This window comes from Sinohyriopsis cumingii, chromosome 12 (assembly GCF_028554795.1).
Source record: "Sinohyriopsis cumingii isolate HCF-2022 chromosome 12, ASM2855479v2, whole genome shotgun sequence".
Lineage (NCBI taxonomy): Eukaryota > Metazoa > Mollusca > Bivalvia > Unionida > Unionidae > Sinohyriopsis > Sinohyriopsis cumingii.
Window position 1 is genome coordinate 72,653,373 of NC_142972.1, and position 22,911 is coordinate 72,676,283.

Here is a 22,911-nt window from a genome sequence, read left to right on the forward strand (position 1 = left end):
ACATGTGATGACACTTGTAACTAATCAAACCACAGCAACTGAGAGCAGACTAAGCACTGATATTTATATGGTACAGTGGCAATATACAGTCTGTCTGCCGCAACACATGAAACAAACTGGACAAATCTGAAAGCCTTGAATTTGACTTTATTTATCTGTATGGTAGAACAGAACCTGAGTTGAAAAGCTTTTAAAGAAAGACCTTGATATCAAACCTAATAATAACTGCAGGAGTTATATTATGGATAATTAACCATTCTCTCAGTTTCAAACTGGGCATTCCATCCCATGGGGTTCTAAATGTAAACCAAGTGTAACTGATATCCTAATGAACTGTAAAGACCATAGCAGCACAACAGCAGGGGACCAGATATGTCCAGATCCAGAAATCATAGACCAGTTTCAAACTGATGATGAACCACATAAAAATTACACATCTGCTAGAACTTATGTTATGAAGATAACTTAAATTGCATTATTATTAATCCTCCTCCTCACATTCATCATAATTGAGATGCATCATATATGTTTTATTGTAAAATAGTTTATGCAACATAATTCAGTGAAGACCTTTGCTGCCAATTTACCAGTGAACCATTTGTTTCAATGAACATATTTTATGTTGTAACAAGGAGCATCATTTAAACATTATGATACACTTATCATACCTGTATATGAAATCTTAATACTAACACTTATACTTGCAATACTACTACTAATAAAAACACCTGCATTGATAATTTGATTATGTTCAATTGGACTTGTATCTAAATGATCACCAGCTGTATGAAAAGACATATTTTAATATATAGATATTGGATGGAATACTAGTTACCACAATTGAATAGTCATATGATAAATGATATATTATTTTAAACAATTTATATTTGCAGTGAAACATACTTTTACATTATTTTCACTTAAATTTCATTTATAGAGCAGTATACTCTGCATTCATTAAATTACTGAAATGGTTAATAATACAACAACAAATACTGCAACTTCCAGAATCACAAAAATCAAAAGATATAAGGTGGCGCTATACAGTTTCGCATTTTGCATAGGGTTAGGAATTTAAAGAAAAAGAATGTCCTCGGCTTTCCTCACTGGTTATACTGGCTATTTAAAAAAGACCTTGTATATCTTAGGTATAATGCAAAGAACCTTTAATTCCCTTTATTTTGGTGTATAATTGATGGGTGTACTATGGGTTATAGAGTATACAGCTTGGCCTTACTTCAAATGTGCACCTTTCAAAAAAGTGCTAGCTCTACTTGGTCATTTTCACTTCCTGAACTTCAGAGGTCATTTGTATAAAAAAGAGCCGATAACTTTTTTTACATTTTATATATTTGGTAATTCATTCATTGCACTTTCAGAAGCTGGTATTGTCTAGTCTGGCAAAATTCATTTTCCCTATTTTAATAGCTGCTATGTATAGTGTACTTTAGACTAATTCAGACTGATTTTTTAACACAAGGGAGCAGTCATTTTAGTTAGCAGTGTGCTTAAATCATGTAAAATTTCCAAAAGTACAATATCCAAAAGAAATATCATCCACATTACATTAATGTAGCATAGAGGTATGCAAACATTCTCTCCACTGTGCATGTTTTAAATGCGAACTACTTCACCTTACATACGTCACTCTCTCAAAAGTACATATTATCTGGTGAGCGCCACCATAAAGAAGATGTAGGTATTATTTTTTATGATTTAATTATGTTTATATGGCTGAAACATTTAAGTCGCAAGCATCAAAACAATCCTTATGAATAATTCTCCTGCTTTTTTCCCCACAGAACAGTATTTATGAGTGTCAGAGTCTCTAACAAGTCCAGCCTCCCCCCCGCATGATAAAAGTGAGCTATTTTAAGAATGCACATTACATTTTGTAAACATAGCAACCAATGTTATGCTGAATGACAGGAACATGAAACTAGCCAGAATTATTTCTGAGATATCAACAATGAATTTTACAATTAGAAAAGGGAGGTAACTCATCAGCTTCATAAAGGTCAAAGGTCAAAATGTAAAATATTTGCCTATTGTTTAATATGGAAGAAGCGAATTCACTTTCTCTTCATTTATTTTTTTATTTCATTGCAAATAAATGAAAAGAAACATTTTCAACATATATTTCTGTCACTTATTGCAACAGTTTTAAATTTAAGTTGACTCTATTCCTATATTCTAAGTCTTCTAATTTCCCCATAATTAAGGTCACTACTCACACAAACATACCTCATGGCAAATTACGTAAGCAAGAGAAAAATGATCATAATTAGCTTATTTTCATGCTTAAATGCAATATGAATGTACCATTTTATTCAGAACATCATGCATAATTATATGAAAATAAAAAAAAATAATTGCAAACATTTTTTTATTTTCTATAAAGAAGATGTAGGTATTATTTTTTATGATTTAATTATGTTTATATGGCTGAAACATTTAAGTCGCAAGCATCAAAACAATCCTTATGAATAATTCTCCTGCTTTTTTCCCCACAGAACAGTATTTATGAGTGTCAGAGTATCTAACAAGTCCAGCCTCCCCCCCCCATGATAAAAGTGAGCTATTTTAAGAATGCACATTACATTTTGTAAACATAGCAACCAATGTTATGCTGAATGACAGGAACATGAAACTAGCCAGAATTATTTCTGAGATATCAACAATGAATTTTACAATTAGAAAAGGGAGGTAACTCATCAGCTTCATAAAGGTCAAAGGTCAAAATGTAAAATATTTGCCTATTGTTTAATATGGAAGAAGCAAATTCACTTTCTCTTCATTTATTTTTTTATTTCATTGCAAATAAATGAAAAGAAACATTTTCAACATATATTTCTGTCACTTATTGCAACAGTTTTAAATTTAAGTTGACTCTATTCCTATATTCTAAGTCTTCTAATTTCCCCATAATTAAGGTCACTACTCACACAAACATACCTCATGGCAAATTATGTAAGCAAGAGAAAAATGATCATAATTAGCTTATTTTCATGCTTAAATGCAATATGAATGTACCATTTTATTCAGAACATCATGCATAATTATATGAAAATAAAAAAAAATAATTGCAAACATTTTTTTATTTTCTTTAAGGTGGCGCTATACAGTTTCGCATTTTGCATAGGGTTAGGAATTTAAAGAAAAAGAATGTCCCCGGCTTTCCTCACTGGTTATACTGGCTATTTAAAAAAGACCTTGTATATCTTAGGTATAATGCAAAGAACCTTTAATTCCCTTTATTCTGGTGTATGATTGATGGGTGTACTATGGGTTATAGAGTATACAGCTTGGCCTTACTTCAAATGTGCACCTTTCAAAAAAGTGCTAGCTCTACTTGGTCATTTTCACTTCCTGAACTTCAGAGGTCATTTGTATAAAAAAGAGCCGATAACTTTTTTTACATTTTATATATTTGGTAATTCATTCATTGCACTTTCAGAAGCTGGTATTGTCTAGTCTGGCAAAATTCATTTTCCCTATTTTAATAGCTGCTATGTATAGTGTACTTTAGACTAATTCAGACTGATTTTTTAACACAAGGGAGCAGTCATTTTAGTTAGCAGTGTGCTTAAATCATGTAAAATTTCCAAAAGTACAATATCCAAAAGAAATATCATCCACATTACATTAATGTAGCATAGAGGTATGCAAACATTCTCTCCACTGTGCATGTTTTAAATGCGAACTACTTCACCTTACATACGTCACTCTCTCAAAAGTACATATTATCTGGTGAGCGCCACCATAAAGAAGATGTAGGTATTATTTTTTATGATTTAATTATGTTTATATGGCTGAAACATTTAAGTCGCAAGCATCAAAACAATCCTTATGAATAATTCTCCTGCTTTTTTCCCCACAGAACAGTATTTATGAGTGTCAGAGTCTCTAACAAGTCCAGCCTCCCCCCCGCATGATAAAAGTGAGCTATTTTAAGAATGCACATTACATTTTGTAAACATAGCAACCAATGTTATGCTGAATGACAGGAACATGAAACTAGCCAGAATTATTTCTGAGATATCAACAATGAATTTTACAATTAGAAAAGGGAGGTAACTCATCAGCTTCATAAAGGTCAAAGGTCAAAATGTAAAATATTTGCCTATTGTTTAATATGGAAGAAGTGAATTCACTTTCTCTTCATTTATTTTTTTATTTCATTGCAAATAAATGAAAAGAAACATTTTCAACATATATTTCTGTCACTTATTGCAACAGTTTTAAATTTAAGTTGACTCTATTCCTATATTCTAAGTCTTCTAATTTCCCCATAATTAAGGTCACTACTCACACAAACATACCTCATGGCAAATTATGTAAGCAAGAGAAAAATGATCATAATTAGCTTATTTTCATGCTTAAATGCAATATGAATGTACCATTTTATTCAGAACATCATGCATAATTATATGAAAATAAAAAAAAATAATTGCAAACATTTTTTTTATTTTCTATAAAGAAGATGTAGGTATTATTTTTTATGATCTAATTATGTTTATATGGCTGAAACATTTAAGTCGCAAGCATCAAAACAATCCTTATGAATAATTCTCCTGCTTGTTTCCCCACAGAACAGTATTTATGAGTGTCAGAGTCTCTAACAAGTCCAGCCTCCCCCCGCCATGATAAAAGTGAGCTATTTTAAGAATGCACATTACATTTTGTAAACATAGCAACCAATGTTATGCTGAATGACAGGAACATGAAACTAGCCAGAATTATTTCTGAGATATCAACAATGAATTTTACAATTAGAAAAGGGGGGTAACTCATCAGCTTCATAAAGATCAAAGGTCAAAATGTAAAATATTTGCCTATTGTTTAATATGGAAGAAGCGAATTCACTTTCTCTTCATTTATTTTTTTATTTCATTGCAAATAAATGAAAAGAAACATTTTCAACATATATTTCTGTCACTTATTGCAACAGTTTTAAATTTAAGCTGACTCTATTCCTATATTCTAAGTCTTCTAATTTCCCCATAATTAAGGTCACTACTCACACAAACATACCTCATGGCAAATTACGTAAGCAAGAGAAAAATGATCATAATTAGCTTATTTTCATGCTTAAATGCAATATGAATGTACCATTTTATTCAGAACATCATGCATAATTATATGAAAATAAAAAAAAAATAATTGCAAACATTTTTTTATTTTCTATAAAGAAGATGTAGGTATTATTTTTTATGATTTAATTATGTTTATATGGCTGAAACATTTAAGTCGCAAGCATCAAAACAATCCTTATGAATAATTCTCCTGCTTTTTTCCCCACAGAACAGTATTTATGAGTGTCAGAGTCTCTAACAAGTCCAGCCTCCCCCCCCCATGATAAAAGTGAGCTATTTTAAGAATGCACATTACATTTTGTAAACATAGCAACCAATGTTATGCTGAATGACAGGAACATGAAACTAGCCAGAATTATTTCTGAGATATCAACAATGAATTTTACAATTAGAAAAGGGAGGTAACTCATCAGCTTCATAAAGGTCAAAGGTCAAAATGTAAAATATTTGCCTATTGTTTAATATGGAAGAAGCGAATTCACTTTCTCTTCATTTATTTTTTTATTTCATTGCAAATAAATGAAAAGAAACATTTTCAACATATATTTCTGTCACTTATTGCAACAGTTTTAAATTTAAGTTGACTCTATTCCTATATTCTAAGTCTTCTAATTTCCCCATAATTAAGGTCACTACTCACACAAACATACCTCATGGCAAATTATGTAAGCAAGAGAAAAATGATCATAATTAGCTTATTTTCATGCTTAAATGCAATATGAATGTACCATTTTATTCAGAACATCATGCATAATTATATGAAAATAAAAAAAAATAATTGCAAACATTTTTTTATTTTCTTTAAGGTGGCGCTATACAGTTTCGCATTTTGCATAGGGTTAGGAATTTAAAGAAAAAGAATGTCCCCGGCTTTCCTCACTGGTTATACTGGCTATTTAAAAAAGACCTTGTATATCTTAGGTATAATGCAAAGAACCTTTAATTCCCTTTATTCTGGTGTATGATTGATGGGTGTACTATGGGTTATAGAGTATACAGCTTGGCCTTACTTCAAATGTGCACCTTTCAAAAAAGTGCTAGCTCTACTTGGTCATTTTCACTTCCTGAACTTCAGAGGTCATTTGTATAAAAAAGAGCCGATAACTTTTTTTACATTTTATATATTTGGTAATTCATTCATTGCACTTTCAGAAGCTGGTATTGTCTAGTCTGGCAAAATTCATTTTCCCTATTTTAATAGCTGCTATGTATAGTGTACTTTAGACTAATTCAGACTGATTTTTTAACACAAGGGAGCAGTCATTTTAGTTAGCAGTGTGCTTAAATCATGTAAAATTTCCAAAAGTACAATATCCAAAAGAAATATCATCCACATTACATTAATGTAGCATAGAGGTATGCAAACATTCTCTCCACTGTGCATGTTTTAAATGCGAACTACTTCACCTTACATACGTCACTCTCTCAAAAGTACATATTATCTGGTGAGCGCCACCATAAAGAAGATGTAGGTATTATTTTTTATGATTTAATTATGTTTATATGGCTGAAACATTTAAGTCGCAAGCATCAAAACAATCCTTATGAATAATTCTCCTGCTTTTTTCCCCACAGAACAGTATTTATGAGTGTCAGAGTCTCTAACAAGTCCAGCCTCCCCCCCGCATGATAAAAGTGAGCTATTTTAAGAATGCACATTACATTTTGTAAACATAGCAACCAATGTTATGCTGAATGACAGGAACATGAAACTAGCCAGAATTATTTCTGAGATATCAACAATGAATTTTACAATTAGAAAAGGGAGGTAACTCATCAGCTTCATAAAGGTCAAAGGTCAAAATGTAAAATATTTGCCTATTGTTTAATATGGAAGAAGTGAATTCACTTTCTCTTCATTTATTTTTTTATTTCATTGCAAATAAATGAAAAGAAACATTTTCAACATATATTTCTGTCACTTATTGCAACAGTTTTAAATTTAAGTTGACTCTATTCCTATATTCTAAGTCTTCTAATTTCCCCATAATTAAGGTCACTACTCACACAAACATACCTCATGGCAAATTATGTAAGCAAGAGAAAAATGATCATAATTAGCTTATTTTCATGCTTAAATGCAATATGAATGTACCATTTTATTCAGAACATCATGCATAATTATATGAAAATAAAAAAAAATAATTGCAAACATTTTTTTTATTTTCTATAAAGAAGATGTAGGTATTATTTTTTATGATCTAATTATGTTTATATGGCTGAAACATTTAAGTCGCAAGCATCAAAACAATCCTTATGAATAATTCTCCTGCTTGTTTCCCCACAGAACAGTATTTATGAGTGTCAGAGTCTCTAACAAGTCCAGCCTCCCCCCGCCATGATAAAAGTGAGCTATTTTAAGAATGCACATTACATTTTGTAAACATAGCAACCAATGTTATGCTGAATGACAGGAACATGAAACTAGCCAGAATTATTTCTGAGATATCAACAATGAATTTTACAATTAGAAAAGGGGGGTAACTCATCAGCTTCATAAAGATCAAAGGTCAAAATGTAAAATATTTGCCTATTGTTTAATATGGAAGAAGCGAATTCACTTTCTCTTCATTTATTTTTTTATTTCATTGCAAATAAATGAAAAGAAACATTTTCAACATATATTTCTGTCACTTATTGCAACAGTTTTAAATTTAAGCTGACTCTATTCCTATATTCTAAGTCTTCTAATTTCCCCATAATTAAGGTCACTACTCACACAAACATACCTCATGGCAAATTACGTAAGCAAGAGAAAAATGATCATAATTAGCTTATTTTCATGCTTAAATGCAATATGAATGTACCATTTTATTCAGAACATCATGCATAATTATATGAAAATAAAAAAAAAATAATTGCAAACATTTTTTTATTTTCTATAAAGAAGATGTAGGTATTATTTTTTATGATTTAATTATGTTTATATGGCTGAAACATTTAAGTCGCAAGCATCAAAACAATCCTTATGAATAATTCTCCTGCTTTTTTCCCCACAGAACAGTATTTATGAGTGTCAGAGTCTCTAACAAGTCCAGCCTCCCCCCCCCATGATAAAAGTGAGCTATTTTAAGAATGCACATTACATTTTGTAAACATAGCAACCAATGTTATGCTGAATGACAGGAACATGAAACTAGCCAGAATTATTTCTGAGATATCAACAATGAATTTTACAATTAGAAAAGGGAGGTAACTCATCAGCTTCATAAAGGTCAAAGGTCAAAATGTAAAATATTTGCCTATTGTTTAATATGGAAGAAGCGAATTCACTTTCTCTTCATTTATTTTTTTATTTCATTGCAAATAAATGAAAAGAAACATTTTCAACATATATTTCTGTCACTTATTGCAACAGTTTTAAATTTAAGTTGACTCTATTCCTATATTCTAAGTCTTCTAATTTCCCCATAATTAAGGTCACTACTCACACAAACATACCTCATGGCAAATTATGTAAGCAAGAGAAAAATGATCATAATTAGCTTATTTTCATGCTTAAATGCAATATGAATGTACCATTTTATTCAGAACATCATGCATAATTATATGAAAATAAAAAAAAATAATTGCAAACATTTTTTTATTTTCTTTAAGGTGGCGCTATACAGTTTCGCATTTTGCATAGGGTTAGGAATTTAAAGAAAAAGAATGTCCCCGGCTTTCCTCACTGGTTATACTGGCTATTTAAAAAAGACCTTGTATATCTTAGGTATAATGCAAAGAACCTTTAATTCCCTTTATTCTGGTGTATGATTGATGGGTGTACTATGGGTTATAGAGTATACAGCTTGGCCTTACTTCAAATGTGCACCTTTCAAAAAAGTGCTAGCTCTACTTGGTCATTTTCTCTTCCTGAACTTCAGAGGTCATTTGTATAAAAAAGAGCCGATAACTTTTTTTACATTTTATATATTTGGTAATTCATTCATTGCACTTTCAGAAGCTGGTATTGTCTAGTCTGGCAAAATTCATTTTCCCTATTTTAATAGCTGCTATGTATAGTGTACTTTAGACTAATTCAGACTGATTTTTTAACAAGGGAGCAGTCATTTTAGTTAGCAGTGTGCTTAAATCATGTAAAATTTCCAAAAGTACAATATCCAAAAGAAATATCATCCACATTACATTAATGTAGCATAGAGGTATGCAAACATTCTCTCCACTGTGCATGTTTTAAATGCGAACTACTTCACCTTACATACGTCACTCTCTCAAAAGTACATATTATCTGGTGAGCGCCACCTAAACAAAAACTTCCCTACATGTATCAACAGTTGTCACTTAATAGACAGAACTATGAAGATTTAGAATAGGATGTTAACAAATTAGGTATTCAAGTTAAAAAGAAAAAAATACCAAGTAAGCTTACTACCAAAAAATCAATAACAGTGAATTTTAGCACATTCCCAGGAAACAGAATATATGATTTTTCTTAACTTGATCTGATACATCTTAAATCTATAGAAAATGATTCATATTGTATGACTAAAATATTATGTAAACAAAAATTCCATCACTTTTTTCAGATGCAACATGCATACCCCAACCCATCCTTCTTGATCATAAAGTATACCAGCATTCCACTATAAGATGGGGAGCTGTAGTGGCTCAGTGGTTAGCTTTCTGGACCTGTGAAATAAGGTAGGTTCAAATTCTACCATCAGACCAACCTGGGTTAGCTACCATGGTGTGTCCTTGGGCAAGGCACTATACTTAAAGTGCCTTGGCACTAAATAACTTACTTGTGTTGGTTTACCATAAAAGGCCAAACCAAACACAAAAAAACAACAACTTTAAAATATGAGTTTTGTCAATACTAAGTAAATGAAAATCATACTGAAGAAATGTTTTTGTTAATACAGTTTAATGGATCTAAAAAATCTCTTTCTTCTGCAGGAGTTTAAAATGTTAAATGAAAAAGGTCATGGTACACATTGCTTTGTTCGTACACATCAGGCTCCGTAACCCATATTCAACTAAAAATTTTAGTAGAGTCTGAATAAAACATATTTTAATCTGGATGATAATATTCTTTCTCCATTCATATATTACACCACCAAGATTGATCCAAATAAGATTACATTTTACTATAACACTGAGGATGAGTATGAGTACAACTGACAAATGTGGAGAGAATGGAGTTAAACTGAACTTTGATTTCTTTTCAACCATAGCACAAGATGATCATTTATTATGAAAAAACCTGAATAAAGTTGGAGTTCATAACCATGACAGTCTTGATACAATATAAATTCAATATATTATTGTTGTCTTGAGGTATAGTTCTGTATATTACAATCTCAACACAAGATCAGGGTATATTTTAGTACCATACAGTTAATTCGGGATTGTATTAATACCTATTCTGGTGAATGAACATTAAATAAGATTTACTATTTTGGAACCAGTTGCAATAAAGTTTACTAAACAAGAGAAAATATGACTTTACTATAATATCTAAAATGTAAAATCTGCAAACAGAATACTTGCTTGACTTTACACTTCAACTATATCATAATATTTATTTGAAATGAATTTATACAAATGGCATTAAATTGGGTTTCAGGCTGGTAATGACAATGGTAGTAGTGAATAGGGACGGTCTAGGGACTAGGGAACTTCCATGTTAAAAAGGGTATATCCACTCTGGGGACTATGTAATTTAACATGGGAGAAAAAAAAATATCCATTCTAGGGACAAGGGGAATTTAACATGGGAGAAAGAAAAAAAACTATTCACTCTAAGGACAAGGGAAATTGAACATGGGGAATAAATCGTGGGACTGTCTTGGGACTAAGGGAAATGGAACAGGGTCGGGACCCTATTTTAATAAGGTCCCGACCTGATGGGTCTATGAAAATGGAACAGGCGAAAATTGAAACAGGGAGGGGTCTCTATTTTTTAATTATTTTTTTAAACAAAAAAATAAAAAAAGGGGTAGGCAATTGAAAGTCAAGATCTTTTCGAGAGATAGGAATGGCCCTGAAAAGGGCCTTTGGTTTTATGTTAATATACCCTTAACATAAAGGGCATCTGTGACATCTTCTTCTTGACCTTAGGCTGCGCCTGACTGCAGGACCATAGATTAAGACTCTTTTGAGGCATCCTTGATGCTCCATATAAGATTCTTCGCATCCACAGGCTGGTGTCTGTCCTGTGGATAACTGTCCAGTTGGATCGGACATACATTGATATGTCCGCCCGGAACATCATCGAAGACACAAGCGTTGAAGATTGTACGTCGGTCCACATGTTGGGGTGCTGAGTAACAGGTGAAGGAATGCAGTGAACTGTACTTATTTATAGGGGGAGGAAGGATTGAAACGGATTGAGTTTGTTGACCAATCCAAACACGCATTACAAAATTCAGTCAGCCCACGTCCAATCCGAAGAGAGCAGTCTGTGACGTCACATAGTCTATATAGATTCGCTAGCGCCTGTGCGCAGTCAATCTAAGTGACAGTTTTTCAACATGACGGAAACTCAGAAAACGATCAGTTTGGGTGCACTGATGGTGGAGACTACCCAAGGGAACCCAGACTTACTTTCAGAAGAGGTGAATTGGGATTTTGTGGATTTTTTTACCTTGCAAGAATTTGTTCCTGAACCTTCGTCACCTTCTCCTTCATTACCGCACATGGAAAATTTTAGACAGAGACAGAAAGAAGAATTGGAGAAATTTATACAACAGCAAAAGGAAGCGGAACAAGCTTTTCTCCTACAGCAACAGCAGCAAGAAGAAGAGGTAAGAAAAAAACAAGAAGAAGAAGAAGCAGCAGCAAAGAAACAAGGGTGTCAAAATCAAACGGTCACGGTACTGTTAGACATTTTAGCGGAGTTAAGAAGTCTGAAACAAATGTATCAGACTTCTTTATTACGGCCGAAGAGAATACGACCTTCCCAAGCTAAACACTCCAACCCTGTGACTACGCCTACTGCACCACCCTTAGTGATTTCAACGAAATCATCATCAACAGTACGCAGTCCAGAAGTAGGCCTTGGCCATGGCAAAGGCTTAAGACAGTTAAAGTTGATTGTTTAAACTCACCCCTTACACCAAAAAAAGGCCCTTTTCAGGGCCATCCACGTCTCTCGAAAAGAGATAGACTTTCAATTGCCAATAACTAAAAAAAAACATTTTACCCAATAGTACCTGTCTGTGTATGAGTGTGCGTGAGTGTAGGTTCTTATTTTAAAATCAAAACCCAAAGACACTTACCTTTTATAATTAATTTATTCTTTTATAAATATTTACAATTCACAATTCACAACAGAGCACTTTAAAAAGTTCATAGACTTATTCTGTCTCATTGTTCACTCTCTGTTTTTTTAATTTCTTCACCGTCATAGTCTTTTCCTCCTCTTCCTCCTCACTTTCTTCCCTTCTTTTCTTCTCCTGTTTCTTTTTCTTCACCTGTCTGTTTTCTTCCTCTTCTTCTTCCTCTTCCTCTGAAGAATCCCTCTCTTCTTCTGACTCCTCTTGTTTCTTTTTTGGGCAGTCTGGTGACCAATGTCCTTTTTCTTGACAATAATAACAGGTATCTTGACTTTTGTCTCTTCTAACCCCTTTTTTTTCTTTTTTGACGGTCTGGACACTCTGAAGACCAATGCCCTTTCTTCTGACAGATATAGCAAGTATCTAGACTTTTATCTTGAAAGGAAGGAGAGTAGTCCCTCGGCTGGTCTGAAGAGAATTTTCTAATGACCCCTCGCAAAGCTCTGATGAAACGTTCGATCTTGGTAGTCTCTTCCATCGTTGTGCTCAGTTTGAGAGTGAAATGAATAGTGAAAGGACAAGACACATACCCTTTATATACACTGGTCTGCTATGACTATAAATTAGTCCATGGTGTTTAAACTTTAGTCATTTGACTTTTTGCTATCGAGATGAAATGATCCAATTCATTTGAGAAGAAAGAAGAAGAAAGTAAGAGGCTGAAACGTGATCTATCGCCTCGTACCAGGGCTGAAGTCTTGGCACAAATTCATGCCAGTGATTTTGAAATGGACATGAGTGAACCAGAATCCAAACCCTCTAAACAAAGTTTACCACCCTTAGTCAACCCTGATAAGTACTATGACATTCGAGAGACGGAAAAGCGTCCCTCTAGAAAATTTAGAACTACGGCTTACAAATACACAGTGAAGTTTAAAGATTTCAAGTCTGAAGTACTGTTAGAGAAAGCAGAAGGGTTCATCACCGACATGTGGGATTCTTTGCTCACCACACTCAAGCGACAATGTCAACCCAAAGAAGATGATTGCTTGAGACTTTCCATACAACATGACGGCTTGAAATCCCCTGTTTGGATCGAGTTTAGCAGCCCTGCAGAATTGACCACTTCCAAAGTCATGGACAAGATTCAACACGTGCAACAATCTAATGACCAGTTTGACATCACCGATGGAAAAGCCACACTGGACATGACCCACGTCTCTCCTCCTCAAGGGACCGGACAATGCAGAAAGACCTTATTGGTCAACAACCTTCGCATTACCAAAACAAGTCTTGTCCAAATTAATAATTTTCAAGACCACATGTGTTTAGCCCGAGCCATCGTGGTGGGATGAACTTATGCCGACAAGAACACATGGTAGAATGGAAAAGAGCCTGGGAGAACATTCGAAAATCGAACCGAGCCAAACAACGAAATGAAGCAGAACTTCTGTTACAACAAGCATGCCTGTCCAAAGACACATCCTGTGGCATTCCTGAGATGCAAAAATTGCAAGATGCCCTAGCTCCACGATACACCTTGAAAGTGCACCCTCAAGAAGTGCGCGGGTCTCTGTTGTTTCGAGGGAAAGACTTTAAGGATGGAAAATACATTCACCTCTATCATCACGATGACCATTTCGATACCATTACCACTATCACTGGATTCCTGGGATACAAATATTACTGTGAGAAATGTGACTTATGATGGTTATAATAATCGAGAGCAACACAAACATTGTGGATCGAAATGCTCAGGATGTTTGGCCTCTCAACCCTGTCTGAGTGAAGGGCAAGAACCAGTGCATTGTCCTGCTTGTCTGCGCACATTTGTCAGCCCTGCCTGTTACCAACAACATCTGAAGATGCAAGGTTCACAGAAGAAATGTGCTTGTCAACTCCTGAGATTGTGCCCAATGTGTGGACAAGGTCTATGTATCAACAGTACCAAGGCACACGTATGTTCAGGAAAGAAAAAATGTCACATTTGTCACTGCATCGTGGACTTGGAACACCAATGCTACATGCAAAAATACCAATCCCAACCAGAGAAAGAAGATGGTCACAAGAAGAAGAAAGGCAATTTCATCTTTTTCGATTTCGAATGCATGCAAGAGACCGGTATTCACATTCCTAATTTCTGCGTGGCTCATCGAGCGTGCGAGAAGTGATTCAAGAACCTATCTTGAGTTATTGCCCTCACTGCAGTAAGATTCCTGGAGGGCGTGAAAAAATCTTTCAAGGACCGAACACACTAGCCGATTTCACACAATGGGTCTTAGACCCCATCGACAAGACGTGGAGCCAAGAGGACATCGAACATTATTATGGAGAATGTCATCACCATGCCACGGTGATGGCTCACAATTTCTCCGGATACGATGGACAGTTTCTTTTGAGATGTTATACGGAACGTGGCATCGAGCGTCCTAAAATCACTTTGAACGGAGCCAAAATCATTTTCATGCAAGTGGGACAAGTGCAGTTTAAAGATTCGATGAGCTACTTAGCCATGCCTTTGAGTCGAATGCCTAAAATGTTTGGAATGACAGAAATGGCTAAAGGGTACTTTCCACACTTTTTCAATACAGAAGCCAATCAACACGCCGTTCTACCCCATTTGCCTCAGGCTCACTATTACGACCCTGACAACATGCGTACCGAACGAGAAACTTTCTACGCTTGGTACCAGGCTCACGCCTCCGACCCTTTCGACTTTCAGGAAGAAATGCTAAAGTATCGTCGTTCCGACGTGGACATTTTACGGCGATGCTGTGGAAAATTTCGAGAACTGTTCATGGAACACGGAGGGGTTGATCATTTAAAAGAGGCTTGCACCATTGCCAAAGCGTGTTCCTTAGTCTACCGACAACGATTCATGCTTGAAAACACTGTGGCTGTCATCAGTCCTCAAACAACCAACTATGTCAAACGTCAATACTCGGTCAAAGCCCCATGCTGGTTGCATTACTTGTGCGACAAGGAAGACAAATGGATTCAGCATGCCCGCAACGGACAGGGCGAAAAGATCATCGTAATGCATTCGGTCGATGGCTGGGACTTAGAAAACCCCAAAATCATGTACGAGTTTAACGGTTGCTTATTTCACGGATGTCCCGTCTGTTACCCTGACCGCGGCACTAAATATCAGTTCTTACAACGAACCATGGAAGACTTGTACCAGGCCATTTGTCAGCGACGCCTAAAGTTAGAACAGGAAGGATACCAAGTGGTGGAAATGTGGGAACACAAATACAATCACCGTTTGAACACCGATCCCAAGTTTAAACGTCTCATGGAAAGTTACCAGTTCATGGACCCCCTGAACCCAAGTGATAGTTTGTACGGAGGAAGGACCAATGCCACCTGTTTGCTGTACCAAGCTGACGAAGAGAAAGGAGAAGAAATCAAATACTTGGACGTGTGTTCACTGTATCCCTACGTGTGCAAATATTGTTGCTTTCCTGCAGGGCACCCACAATTTTTCACCGAACACATCGACCTAAAAAACATTCGACAATACGAAGGCTTGATCAAGTGCAAAGTTTTGCCTCCCACGAACCTATACCATCCCGTCTTACCTCGCCATTGCCAAGGCAAACTTATGTTTCCTTTGTGCCGTACTTGTGCTGAAACGTGCAACCAAGATCAACCTTGTCATCACACCCAGGAAGAACGGGCCTTGACGGGGACATGGGTCAGCGTAGAATTGTTCAAAGCTCTGAACATGGGATACCAACTGTTAGAAGTGTACGAAATTTGCCACTTTCCCAAGACACAATAATTCCACAAGGGTGACCCCACGCAGAAAGGCATTTTCGCAGACTACATGGATGCCTTTTTGAAACTGAGCAAGAAGCCAGTGGCAATCTGTCCTGGTGTCACACTCCCGAAGACCAAAAGACATTCAGAGAGAAATTCTGGGCACAAGAAGGCATTACTTTAGATCACATTGAGAAAAACGAAGGCAGGCGATTGTTTGCCAAAGTGATGTTAAATTGCTTGTGGGGTAAAATGGCACAATGACCATGTTTACCCAAGACGGAGTATTTGACCGAACCTTCCCGCTACTTTCAGATGATTCATGACAAAGCCAAATTCATGAAACACGTGGACGTCGTTCGTGAGGATTTGATCTTGGTGAATTACGAAGAAGATCTGAACTTTGTAGAAGATGACCCCTTTGGAAATGTCATCATTGCAGCTTACATGACAGCTCATGCTCGCTTAAAATTGTACGAAGCTTTAGAACTGTTAGGGGAACGTGTCTTGTACTTTGACATGGACAGTTGCATTTATATCGATCACCCGAGTCAACAGCACCCTGACATCGAAGGAGACCGTTTAGGAGCCTGGACAGACAAGCACCCCGATGACAAGATTCTAAGTTTCGTCAGTGGCGGTCCCAAAAATTACAGCTACGAATACTGGGACAAACAAGGAGAAGTGCACACGAAGTGTAAAGTGAAAGGACTTACTCAGAATTATCGTACCAGTCGAGTGGTCAACTTTGGCGTATTGAAAGAAGCCTTGCAGTCTAGAGAAAGTGACCACCTATCAACCCAACAAGATTGTACGTTTACCCACACACCACATCGTCAGTCGACCCTTGGAAAAAGTCTATCAAATCGTGTAGCAGAAGCGAGTGCGGCTTCCCACCCACTTTACTTTGCCGTATGGACATGTCGGTATAAAACATTGGTTGTAAGAGGATAGCCACCCACCAGAAGGATGACTTCGCCACAGCAAGAATCGAGTGAGAAATCCAGTGAGAACTCCAAGTTCAAACCCTACCATTTTCCAGTCTTCTTACCTGACTATTGTGATTGTGCCCATCGATTGGACACGTTTCAAAAATGGCCTACGGATAGGGAAGGATTACCTTCTTCGTATGTTTTAGCTAGAACAGGATTTGTCTACTTCGGACCTGAGTCAGGATTGGGATACGAAGTACAGTGTTTCGCTTGTGGACTGAAGTTACGAATGGATCTATGTATCTACAAAGATTCAGCTATTCTGGAACATACTCGATGGTCTCCGCACTGCCCTTACCTTTCAATGGCCTTTCCACCCATTAAACTACGGTACAGTTATGACGGTACCTTAGAGACGGTACCTTCCAAAACTAGACGTAAACACATTGCATCCTATTTCATTGTTGTTTCTTTTCCACATAATAGCTTATTTTTTATAAAATGTTAAACTTTACTAATCTTTTTTCAAGATCACTTTAGTTTGCAAAAATATATCTTGTCATTTATTGGCATTCTACATTGAATTTTGTAAACTAGCTATAAACCTGACCTAATTACTCAACTTAACTGCTGACAGAAACAGTCTACAGTAAATGTATTTCATTTCTATAGCTCGATGGATAAACATTACATCTTTTAAAGCTGTGCACAGAATAGGCCGACATATCACGAGTCAGGAAAACATGGGGGTGGTATCCCCTGTGTCCAAAATTAATATCATTTTGAATAGAATATTCTAGTGACAATTGCCTCTTTTCAAATGGTAAGCATTGCTTTTTTTTATTTTCGTCAATCTGTCAAATTCGGTATGCATTTTGCTTTAATATTTGAGATGGAAACCTTAGGTGCATAGAAATGTCAGACAGCATTGTACATCATGGATGGTGTCCAACATACTTTTATGATCATAAAACAAAATCCCATTTTTTAGTTATGGCCACTGATTTAAAAAATATTCATCGAAGCTAAATATAATAATAATAATAATGAGGACTTTGTATAGCGCCTAATCTTTAGAAGCTCTGAGCGCTTTGCAACATTAGACAACATAAAAACATACACAATGATATGATTACAAAAACAAACACCATGAAATTAGAAAACATAAAATACATGCTGAGAATATTTAAGGTAGTTAACATTATTAAGTCATTAAGTTTGTTTTTGTAGTCAGAATAAGTAGTTTTGAGAGCACTCTTGAATGGGATCACTGCGTCTTTGTGTGTAAGTTCAGTGGGCAATTCATTCCATGTTGCTGGGCCCTGGTATGCAAAAGAATGCTGTCCATGTGACTTTGTTTTCATAGTGAGAATAATGAGTATATGATTGTCGGAAGAGGAGTGTAAGTATCTTGCTTGTTTGTAACATAGGTGAGGTCGGATAGGTATGTTGGACTAGAGTCTGTCAGTGAAACGTAGCACAGAGAACTAATGTTGTGTTTGATTCTGGATCGAATGGATAGCCAGTGTTGGGTACAGAGCAGCGGGGAGGTGTACTCTGATTGTGGTACTCTAAGTATGATCCAAGCAGCTATGTTTTGAACTTTTTGAAGTCTCTGCAGTAGATATTAAGATGAACCAGACAGAATTGAGTTACCATAGTCCAGTCTTGAAAGTAGTAATGAACAAGTGTTTTAGTGGCATCAACTGAAAGATATCTGAGAATGGAGCTGATGCGTCTCAGCTCAAGATATGCAGCCTTGCATATGTTCATGACATGTTGGTGCAATGTGAGAGTACTGTCCAGAGTAACACATAGGTTTTGTACTGATTGTGTGAATTTAATGTTGGTGTTGCTGATATTTATTGTGTGAGGTAAAGGATGTGAATGAGAAAGTCTTTGTGTTGTAATCAGAATGGTCTCAGTTTTATCATCATTCATCTGCAGCTTGTTACAAGTCATCCATGATTTCACATCAGAAATGCACATCTCTACACCTTGGATGGCAGCATCAACTTCAGTTGGGTGGCTAGATTTGTATATTTGGGTGTCATCAGTGTACAATTGGTGAGACACTGGATGATGATCTATGACACTTGAGAGCAGCTGAGTGTATAGAGTGTAGAGAACAGGTCCAAGAACAGACCCCTGTGCAACACCACAACATAGATCAACTGGGCTGGAGTGTAATCTATTTGCAGACACAATTTGTGTCCTGTGGCAAGGGCGATATGCAGATTGTACATTGCTAAAAAGACTGTTTGAATTCGGACAAGATGCAAGCTGGGATTGAACAACCTTTTGTAAGATTTTTTATATGAATTGGAGATTAGAAACCGGGCAGTAGTTCTTTAAATCCTTATGGTGTAGTGTTAGTTTCTTCAGCAGAGGTTTTACAATGGAAGTTTTGAAAAATGATGGAAATTATGCTGATGAGAGAGAGGTATTAATAACATCAGTTAGTGAAGGCAATACTGGATCTAAGCACTCAAGCAGCAGTAATGTTGGAATTGGATCAAGTTCACATGACTTTGGTGCACTCTAGGATGATTATTTAAAGATGAAAATCTCAAGTGGAAACCTTTCTGGTCAGCCATCTCATCCAAAACCTCCTGAAATGGAGAGTATTTTGCAGACTCCAAGATTTCCTCTTATCCTGCTGGTATGTTCTATTTAGTTTATCTGGTCTCTTTTTATTTTTTATCAATTGCTTTTATACCATGCCACAATTGGAAATTCTTTATCAAAAGTATGTATAAATTTCATCATTTTTCTGTCTGTTTAACAAGATGTGTTTAAGAATACTTACTTACTCATGATGCTGTATATATGAGATTAGATGTTTTGTTAAAAAAGAATGCATTTTGTGATATATTGTATCACTGCTTTATATACAGTGGTCATTGCAACCAGTATGCATTTTGTTTACATGCCAAAAAATCCAGTCTGATTTCTTTGTTTCTTTTTTACTGCAATTAAGGAGTAGTGATAATCTTTATACTCTTAGCTGCATCCAGAAGGTCAACACCATCACCATCCCCATCCACTCTGGAGTGGAGAATATAAAGATTTCTCTCTGCCAGTTCCTCTGCAAGTAGTAAGTATTGAGGATGGAAAAAAATGTACATTATAGAATAATGAAACAAATACTACAGGTGTTGACTTTTATATAATCTCTTATTTCATTTACAGCTCTCTAAATACGAGTAGGTCAATTATACACTGTATTTATGAATTTAATTCTCATCTAAGGTAGTAGAACTGTTTTATGTTTGACAAAATGTTGGGTAATTTGTGGCCATACACTAAAAACACATTTTGTAGCATTTAAAAATGCTTATGTTCAGTGCACGTAAAACTCATTGGTTTGTTGTCACTTCAGTTGATAATAGTCTTGTCATCTTGTAGACATTTTGGATGTTAGTGTTCAATGCTAAGGTCATATACATTGATTCAACATCAAAATTTGTTTGCGAAATGGAAGATTATGACATGAAAGCACAAGCTCTTGTAGCTTAGATACTGTTATTTCAGAACATTGTGAGATGTTAATTAATTAAATTATAGGTCATAAAACATACTGTTCAAGACTTATTTGTGCAAATAAACAATGAATTGTTTTTCATTGATGTGTCGACTGTTCATCATTCCATTGGTTTTTTTATTTTTCTTTCTGATGTATACATTGTCTTGTGTAAGTCAGACGCCTAAACCATCTACATTGAATGCAGACTTTACAGACACCAGCAGTGAAACAACATATCCAGGGAATAAAAAAATAAAGGATTATAGGGAAAAGTTTTCATATAAACTGTACAAAAACCATGTATTTCATTTCATAAATATATTTCATTGTTAAACCCATGTTCACTGTACAGATCTTTTTAAGGAGTTTATAATAATGATCTTGATCTTTCAAAACTAATTTCATCACAAATCTGTTACAGATTTCCAGTTCAATGTACTTATGAAACTGGACACAAATATTGAGAATTTGTTGGAGCAGCTGGCCCTCCAAGTTCATACACAAGGCCCAGACACAGAATATAGAGAAGAAATTCTTGCAATGCCATGTGATTCAGTGGAGGAACTAGAGGGCCTTTGCCAGAGGTTGGAGGAGAATCCCAAACTCTCCAAGAAGATGGTAAATTGGGGCTTTATTTTCTGTTTAAAAAACTGTTATAACCTTTATTTGCTGTTGTGAACCTCAGTATGCATTATGCAAGTTCTGCAGTGCCTGTATAATTATTTTTGGGGGTGGGGTGAACATGTAGTGGTCGGCTGTTTTGTCTTACGGATGTAGGCCAAAACATGTTTAGAGATGAACATGTAACAGGTATTTTACTACATATACACTATTACATATTATGTGGCTACTTTAATTCAATCCTTGAGTGAATGTCATTTATGAAGTTAATAGATTCACGGTGGTTAATTTGGTTTATAATTGCTATTAGTACATTGTGTTGCATAGTTAATGTTATCAAATTTTTTTCAAGTTAGAGAAATTAAATTTGCTTGCAAAACCATGGCAAAAAATAACTATATACAAGCATATTTTGTCACATCGATCATGAAATACTACTACTAATAATAATATCAAAATCAAAAAATAGTAATATTATTATTATTATTATTTTCAGATATGCTACTTGAGCTCCCTTGGCAGGTTTACAATTGGGGATAGTGTCTGCAGGATGATGAAAAAGCTTAAAACAAAAAGAGTCCAAAGGGACGTAAAGGGAAGAAAGCATTTCAAGAGCTTGTGATATGTCAGGTTTTGATAAGTAAGTATGGCTTGATTTAAATTGTGTTTTTCATGTGACTTGCCAGAGATTTTTAAATGAATTGATAAAGTAACTTGAGACACATTTCAAAGTACATGTTTTAAAAATATTCCATTGATTATTGCTGGCATTTAGAAAAATGCAATGCATCCTTTGTTGTGAAACTTATTTTAAAACATTGTATTACTCTTGCAGAAGCCTGCTTGAAAACTAATGGCAAAGCAAAGGCAAATGGAATGGAAGAGACTGTATCAGAGACCCTCAAATATGCACCCAACCAACGCAGAATGATAAAAAACAAGGTAATCCAAATGACTCTTATTTCATCAATATTGGATTCAGTTTCGTCTTTTAAAGCATAGTATTTGCAAAGCGGATGCATTTCTAAACTGATAACAAAATCAGCTTATCCTATTGCCCAGGACTATCAGAGCTAGAGTCCAGCTAACTACAATATGCATATATCTTGTCTGATCGGACAAGTGCCTCCATTTGGAATTTTTATTCACATGAAATATTTGGATGAAATAAATTCATCTTTGTGCAAATTGATTGCACCATCCACTTGCCAGAAATGACAAGTAAGTGCAAAGTTATCTTGTATCATGGCTTAACGATAGTAAGGGAAGCACAAGTGCAGTGAAGAAAATTTCATACATTTTTATAATGCTGATTAACATGACTTCTGCATATGTAACTAGTGCTGAGATGATATGACTTTATTTAAGCATTACAATTTTGTTTTAATTTGCAGGTGCCTGAGCAGAAGAAGTAATAGATAAACTTTACAGTGGAGTTGGAGACTGATTCTGATTCATAATCTTAATTAAATCTAGAAAATAAACATTAAAGTCATATTAAAATATCTGTTGTATTGTTTCCTTCTTTCATTTTTCTCTTAAAAACAAATGTCTGAACCTTTAGTCTGTAAATTCAGTGGATTCCTTATCAGCCCATCTACTTTTACTTTACACCATGCTACTTTAAAAAAAAAATGAATTATACCTGCCACATTTAAATCTAATGGAAGGCCCTGCTGTAAAGCCTGTTAGTAAAACTACCCAACAAGAGGATTTCATACATTTGCAACTCCTAGATGGATGGTAATGTTTTC

The 22,911-nt window shown here is 35.3% G+C and overlaps 1 protein-coding gene across 9 annotated transcripts in view; it reads left to right on the plus strand.

The window, feature by feature from the left end:
- LOC149786736 (uncharacterized) overlaps window positions 1-22,662 on the plus strand; it is a 32,432-nt gene extending 9,770 nt beyond the window's left edge. For 2 of the 9 annotated variants that reach the window (XM_089977240.1, XM_089977243.1), the window contains exons 3-8: window positions 9,626-9,740; window positions 19,991-20,107; window positions 20,958-21,154; window positions 21,654-21,797; window positions 21,993-22,099; window positions 22,552-22,662. In XM_089977240.1, the coding sequence (XP_089833366.1) occupies window positions 20,978-21,154; window positions 21,654-21,779 (303 nt within the window). In that variant the 5' untranslated portion in view covers window positions 9,626-9,740; window positions 19,991-20,107; window positions 20,958-20,977 and the 3' untranslated portion in view covers window positions 21,780-21,797; window positions 21,993-22,099; window positions 22,552-22,662. Of the gene's footprint in view, window positions 1-9,625; window positions 9,741-13,192; window positions 21,155-21,653; window positions 21,798-21,992; window positions 22,100-22,551 lie in introns of those variants that run through there. The other 7 variants (XM_089977241.1, XM_089977245.1, XM_089977238.1 and 4 more) reach the window with 6 other exon arrangements.
- Window positions 22,663-22,911: the final 249 nt, after the last annotated feature.